Below are 7624 nucleotides of genomic sequence, written 5' to 3'. Positions count from 1 at the left end.
ATATATATAGTTTTTTAAATGTGTTTTATTGATTTCAGAGAAAGGAAGGGAGAAGGAGAGAGTTAGAAACATCAATGATGACAAAGAATCATTGATCAGCTAACTCATGCACACCTTCTACTAGGGATTGAGCCCAAAACTCGGGCGTGTGCCCTGACCAAGAATCGAACCATGACCTCCTGGTTCATGGATCGACCTTCAACCATTGAGCCACACCAGCTGGGCAGCTTTTGATTATTTTTAATAACAAAAAGCATTTTTTAAATAAAAAGAATTTTTAAAGTATACCTGGAATTTCAAACTTATGAACCATATGAACGACATGTGGTTATGTCCATTATAAAAATATTAATCAATACCAGTTTCTTTAAGGATGATGATGTTTGCTTAGCTGGCTGGCCCCTGATGTAGAGGCAAAGGGAGACATCAACATCTGTCAAGCATCTGGTTCACATCTAGCAACTAGCTTGGTGTCTTCACATTTGAGTCTTATTTAATCCTCACAACTGCCTCGGAGAGTTTGTTTTCTGCGTGTTACCAATGAGGAAAATGAGACCCAGTTACTAAAGGTAAGTAACCTGGCTAGCGATCTCACATGTCATAAATGGTGGAGTTGGGACTCATAGGTCTCATTTGGCTCCAGAGCCCGGAATGAAACTCTTTTCATATGGGATGAAACTCCTTCAGCTATCAATAAGAAACAAACACATCTCTGAGATTAATTGATAAGCAACTGGAAAAGTTGGATTCAGTTTTTAAAGGCGTATTTGCTAACAGTATTTAAAGGAATGCAGCGTGCCTAAAATAAAACACACATCTAATTACCAAAAGTATAGGAAACCTCTTTTCTTAAAACCGTGAGATATGTAGATTCAGACAACATGACAGTTCTGCGGTTCGTGTCAGGCAAATTTTATCCAAGGCCACCTCTTAGTAGGCAGAAAAGCATCCACTTACTTCTCCTTTTTGGTGTCCTTGTGGTCCAACATAGGGAATTCCACTTCGATCATTTCTGGAGTCAACATAATTTCCATATTCTGTTCACAGAGCTCACTGAAAAGGAATAAGAAAACTGTTGAGCTGGAACAGTTTTTCCTTCCCAAAATAAAAGAAATACTGAATCATTTAAGAGTTATGCAACTCCTGTGGTCTTCAAGGTTAGTTCTACCTACTTGTGTTGAGTCCGTGTTAAGAGAAGCAGAGGGCTGATAAATTGCTTTCCACCAATGAACAACAGTAGGAGTCATTATTTATAACCAGAGAATAAAAAGCAATGTTTAAAACAGGATTACAGAATTCATGTTCTTTTCAAGTGTACATGGAACATTTACCAATATTGACCATATCCCAGCCTATAAAGAAGGCCTGAGTGAGTTCCAAAGATTGAAGTCATTCAGAGTACAATCTCTGCCCACAATGGAATTTGAATAGATTTCAACTGCAAAGAAGATAACTAGAAAAAAATCCACAACTGTTTGAAAAATTAAACAATATGTTTATAAATAATTTATGGGTGAAAGAAGAAATGAAAGGGAAAGAGCCAAGTGTTATCTTTGGTCTGCTATCCCTTAGGCCGGGAGTCAGCAGGCTTTTTCTGTAAAGGGCTTGCAGGTCACACAGTCTCTTGTGTAATTACCAACTCTGCTTTTATAGCATGAAAGGAAGCAGAAAATACTCAAATAAATGGGCGTGGTCATGTCATAGTAAAACTTTGTTCACACATCAGTAAAACTGATGACAGGAGATCAGCTATGTCTCAGATACTGGGCATTTCACTAATTGATTATTTACATATAAAAATGCTTAAGTGGGCACAGTGATAGGAGCTTTAAGGACATATTTCCACTGGCTGCTGGATGCTCATCAGTGAAATTAAATGTAAGTGCCTTGGTTTCGGGCCTGTTTTTTTTTTATCCCTCTCCAAGTCCTACCTGTCATTCAAGTACTGACCCAAGTCTACACGACCACTGAAGTCTTCCCACCCACCCACACTGCCTCTGCTCTCCCCTCCCTTGAGCTCCCAGACACCTAAAGATCAGCACATTTGAGCCCTAGAGACCGTGTATCCCCTGCAATGAATTTAACATCTTAACTACTTAGGGGTTCGGCTGGCCTCATTTGGGCTGCAAGCTCAGGCACTGAATGCTCCTCTGAAATCTCTCGCAGCATCCAGCATAATTGTGGAAAACAGACTACATTAGAGACAAAGGTGAAGAGCGTACCGTTCGACTGTATCCAGTCTGTCTTCTTCTGGTAAGGCTTTAAGAGTCGCAGGGACGTCTGTAGGAAGCATAACTGAACTGAGGGAGTCACAGCTGTGGGAAAATCACACAAGCAGCCGAAGGTAAACGATCACGGTAGCAGTCGTGGGGTCTTTGCATAATTTCCTAAAGCACTTTTGTTGTACCCCCGCGAGGCCTTTACCATTCTGTCCGCCTTCGCTCCTGAAATCCCACTGACGTTTTCCTAGGGGCAGAGGCGGGGTGTGACAGGTCCCAGTCAAATCCAAGAACATGTTGCCAAATAAGACATTTCCCAGGGTTCAAAAACATAGATTTTTTTTTGTATAAGAAAGAAGGGAAACTGAGGAAAATACATATATTCTACTTAGCATTATAAAGAGAAACTAAGGATGGATAAGTTAGAAGACCAAGCTGGTTGGTTACCACAAAGGCTGGGAGGGGAACAGGAGGGTGTGACATTGCTCCCTATGCCTTTCCTGTCCTTTTGAGTTTGGAAAGCACGTCGTTGCTCTACACATAAAACAATAACATTAAATCTATAAGAAAGGAAAGAAAAAACCCTAAACGGAAAGCAAACGGAAACAAATGTTTCATATGAATTCCATAGCCACACTGGAGGGACAGAAGAGAAAGAGAGGGAGGAAGAGAAAGAGAAAGGGGGAAAAAGGGAAGGAAGGAATGTGGGAAGGAGAAGTCATCCAAGCAATTTATAAATACAGTACCTCACTATATACTTCCTGCTTTGAATGTGGTGGGGATAGGGGAAAACTACAAGTAAATCCGAACTCTATTGTGCTTGCTTATTAAAGTGGTTATAGGTGCGGTGATTCTGAGATGAGTTTAGATGTGCTGTAAAACTGAGCAAGTAAATGTGTTAGGAGCCAGGGTTCTCACAGTGAGAGAAGGAACATACAAATACGAGCGGGGGAAGGAAGCAATACTCTATGGATAGAGAATTTGTATAAGCACTGGTGTGAAGTCATGATTTCTGATATATATACTGTATATGTGTATGTACATGTGTTTATGTGCACATGTATATGTATGTATGTACACACTGTGTGTGCATGTGTTTTGGTATGTACGTGTGTGTGTGTGTGTGTGTGTGTGTGTGTGTGTATTCCCCACATACACACCCAGGCTTATCTGCTGAAGAGGCCAAGAAAGAAGCCCCCCAGGGGCAATGTGTACAGGGAGCGCCTGATATTGTCTTTCATGTCATTCCTCACTGAAAGGAACCCAGGGAGTGGCTTACTGCCTGACCAAGGCCGAGTGCAGGTTCTAGCTGCCAGCGCACTGGGCCTCCCAGGGGCAGTCGGGGGGTCCTGCCCGGAAGAGGGCCCAGCAGCTGCTCAAGCCCGGACCATCTCCAAAGCAGGCAGCACTGGGAAGACGGAATGGCAACCGCCGCGTGCTTTCCCTGATTACCCGATTTTAAAGTTTTGAAACTATGTTCCTCTTACTTTTTTTGTTGTTGTTGTTAATCCTCATCTGAGGATATTTTTTTCCCCATTGCTTTTCAGAGAGAGTGGACAGGAGGGAGGGAGGGAGGGAGAGAGAAACATCAATGGGAGAGAGACACATTAACTGGCTGCCTCCCATACTCGGCCTGGATCGAACCCGCAACCCAAGTACGTGCCTTTGATGGAGAATCAAACCCGAGACCCTTCATTGCTCAGGTAGGTGCTATGACCACTGAGCACACCAGCCAGGGCTCTTCTTACTTTTTGCATGTTAATATGTTCTTCTGAAATGGAAGTAATGGCAACAACAGAGGGTGGGTGGGTGTTTTGCTCTGCTTTGCTTCTTTTAATGCCTTACTTGGCAAAGTAAACGCTGGCAATGCTAAAGCAGTCCCCAAATTCCTCTGGCCATTTCACTCACCTATAAAACCCAGAAGTCTGGGCACTGGATTAGATAACTCATTCAGTTGCTGTCGACTTTATGAAAGTCCTAAAGATTCAACAAATTCTCTCTAAATTTACTAAAGAGTAAAGAAACCAAGTTGAGGTGTTTTGATTATTCTGAATACCAAAATGACTTGGAATAAACACTAACTATATCACAGGGTTTAACAGCAAATAGGTAACTCTCAAGGGAAAAAGACACAAGGGAAACGCCTCATAAATAATAGGTAATTTATTCAAGCAAAATGGTTGCAAAGTTGAAGTATCATTAATGGATTGGTAAGAATTTAAAAAGAAATGCCGTTATTATTTTATAACTCCTCTTAGAAATAAAAAATCTCCATGATCTAGAATCTTGTATCATGAAAATCCAGGATTCGGAAATATAGAATCCTCTTTTAATTTTATAATCTGTTACCAATTATGGTTTATTTGGAAACAATCTGGCCCAACAGAGCACTCAGACCCAGAAGCTGAAAGTGACAACTCACGGTTGGGGACTTTTCTCTAATTCACGTATAATTCATGGTTAATTCATGGTTAATTCAAGCCCCAGGTACCTGCATTCTGACTGCTTTTTGAAAGAACAGCCTCGGGAGATTTTCCCCCCCTTCATTCTGGAGACCTGTGCGTGGGGCCAGTTGGTGGACAGGGCAATCTCTACCTCTCACCATTTCTCATCTCGCTTAGTCAGTCTCCTGACAGTACCCCACACCAGCTATATTTACAGATTATAAGGGTAAGTTTGAAGTATCCTCACCCCACAAAAAATGGGGTGGTCAGGTGGTGGCAGACCGTCACCATCTGGTGGTAACAGGGGGATTGCAAGCTGTAGTGGGTGGGTATGGAAGGTAGAAGAGCAGGAAGTTATTAAAGACTAGAGGACTGGTGCACGAATTCATGCACAGGTAGGTTCTGGCTGGCCCGCTCTGGCTGGGGATAGGGACTGCGGGCGGTTGCCCGGCCCTGCTCCCTGGTCGAACTCCCAGTTGAACTGGTCAAGGGGACAATTTGCATATTAGTCTTTTATTATATAGGATGGTGCTAATGCATCACATCATCATTTCACTTTAATCTGCATAGCAGTGGGGTGAGGATGCCATCACCATTGCTGTTTCACGGGCGGGGAAACTGTTGCACAAAGTGCTTCAGTAACAAGTAACTCGATGGTGCTAATGCATCACATCATCATTTCACTTTAATCCGAACAGCAGTGGGGTGAGGATGCCATCACATACTGTTTCACAGGCGGGGAAACTGTTGCGCAAAGTGCTTCAATAACAAGTAACTCACCCAAGGACATAGAGCTGGTGACAGCTAGCAAGTAATGGAGCAGGTCTCTCAGACGCCAAAACATTGCTCTGTCTGCAGTGTCTGTGTCACTGCCATTATGGCGATTTTGGGTTTTGGAGATACGCTTAAGTGAAGAACAGAGATGCTTAGTTTATTTTGAGATGGCAGTGGGGTGGATGAGGTATGAGTAAACGCAGAGAAAAAGAACGACTGTTTTTGAAGTCCTACATGTCCTATGCTTGGCGTCATGTTACTCTCCAGGCAAGGAGGAGGAGTAGAGAAGCATTAAGGAGAAACCCAAAGGGGTGGTATTCGGAAAATCTCTGGAAGCAAGTCTGGATTTTCCTTAATTCAGGAAAAGCTTTTCTGCAGGCGAAGAAGGAAGAAGTGAATGAAGCGTTCTGGAGTCACACACTGGATTTCAACTCGCTGCTCCGGCCCCGGGGAGGGGCGGTGGACGGTGGTACACCTGAGGTTGCTGCACCCTGGCTTAGCTCTCCTCCTCCTCCTAAACGAAAATGTCAAGGCTGAGAAGGGTCTTCGCCACAGGTCCAATCCCCCCCTCTGGACAGGAGGGCTGGGCTCGGAGGTGGCCGGGGGCGAGGCTGAGTTACAGCCCCGGGAGGCAGCAGCGTGGCATTCTGCTGAGGGAGAGGAACTGGACACACTGTGGGGAGCCGGGGGCAAAGGTCCCCCGCTGATCCTGTGGTGGCAGAGCCCGGTTTTCCTGACCACTCCTGGGCCATGGCAGGGCTCTGTCACCTTGGGGTGGGCCTCATTCTGAAGCAAGGATTTGAACATAAGGTGATAACAATCATTTCAGGATACTAGTCAAATTTGCTCACCAACAACTTATTTAACTATGTTTATGAGGACAATGAACTAAAGATGCAAATTCAAGGTTTCAGAAGTGGGTTCTTGATCAGGCAGAGCCTTAAAGAAAAGGCAGCAGACTTCTTGTTTGGTATCTCAGGGCTTTGAAGAGGTGTTATATAAGCAGATTGGAAAAAAAAGGGTGACGCTAAATTTCTTTGGTCCAACAATATACTCATTTCCCCATTCTGCTTCTGGAGCTGAGTGATAGGCTGAATCCAGAGCTGAGCTATGCCTCTATATCAGTGATTCCCAAAGTGGGCGCTACCGCCCCCCGGTGGGTGCTGCAGCGATCCAGGGGGGCGGTGATGGCCACAGGTGCATTTGTTTTAACTTTTTTTGTATTACCTTTCTATTCTGAGTTCAATAAATAGTTTCATAATTTCAAACTTCAATGTTTCTAATTTACACCTTTCTTTACTATATTTTACGAAAAAGGTAGAAACATTAATACATATATCTTTCTGTTTAATTGCTATTAAAATTTAAAAAAAATTAATTTCCAGGGGGCGCTGAGTAATATTTTTTCTGGAAAGGGGGCGGTAGGCCAAATAAGTTTGGGAACCACTGCTCTATATGATGATTACTGTGGGCCTTGCTGTGGTGCTCTCACAGGCTGTGGCGTGAGGGAAACATGGATCCTTTGGAACCAGACTGGAACAGTGTAGAAGGCTCATCTTGGCAATTTTAAAATGTGAAAAACTAACCATGAATATTTCAGCTGAATTGTATGGATTGGTTGTTCACTTTTATTAAAATACTAGAGGCCTGGTGCACAGATTTGTGCACCAGTGGGGTCCCTTGCCTTGGCCTGTGGGATCAGGCTCTCTGACATCCCCTGAGGGATCCTGGATTATGAGAGGGGGCAGGCCAGGTTGAGGGACCCCACTGGTGCACAATCGGGGCCAGGGAGGGACCGTGGGAGGGCTCCAGGGCATGTCCAGCCTGTCTCACCCATCCCAATTGGCTGGGCCCCAGCAGCAAGCTAACAGACTGGTTGAGTGTCTGCCCTCTGGTGGTCAATGTGCATCATACCAACTGGTCGAATGGTCAGACACTTAGCATATTATACTTTTACTAGAGGCCCGGTGCACAAAAATTTGTGCACTGGGGGGGGGAGGGGGTGTCCCTCAGCCCGGCCTGTGCTCTCTCACAGTCTGGGACCCCTCAGGAGATAACGACCTGCTGGCTTAGGCTTGCTCCTGGGTGGCAGAGGGCAGGCCCAATCCTTAGGTGCAGCCCCTGGTCGGGCTCAGAGCAGGGCTGATTGGGGAGTTGGGGCGCCGCCCCGTCATGCACAGAGCAGGG

The 7624-nt window shown here is 44.6% G+C and overlaps 1 protein-coding gene across 1 annotated transcript in view; it reads right to left on the bottom strand.

Moving 5' to 3' along the window:
• The window catches only part of CFAP221 (cilia and flagella associated protein 221), a 96013-nt gene that overhangs the window by 8684 nt on the left and 79705 nt on the right, over positions 1–7624 (bottom strand). Inside the window, exons 22-23 of the mRNA XM_005876486.2 lie at positions 2223–2315; positions 958–1053 (exon numbers count right to left, since the gene is read on the bottom strand). Coding sequence (XP_005876548.1) covers positions 958–1053; positions 2223–2315 — 189 coding nt within the window. The remainder of the gene's footprint in view (positions 1–957; positions 1054–2222; positions 2316–7624) is intronic.

Source organism: Myotis brandtii, unplaced genomic scaffold (assembly GCF_000412655.1).
Source record: "Myotis brandtii unplaced genomic scaffold, ASM41265v1 scaffold488, whole genome shotgun sequence".
NCBI lineage: Eukaryota > Metazoa > Chordata > Mammalia > Chiroptera > Vespertilionidae > Myotis > Myotis brandtii.
Note: the sequence above shows the minus strand (reverse complement) of the source record. Positions and strands in the feature narration are given on the sequence as shown.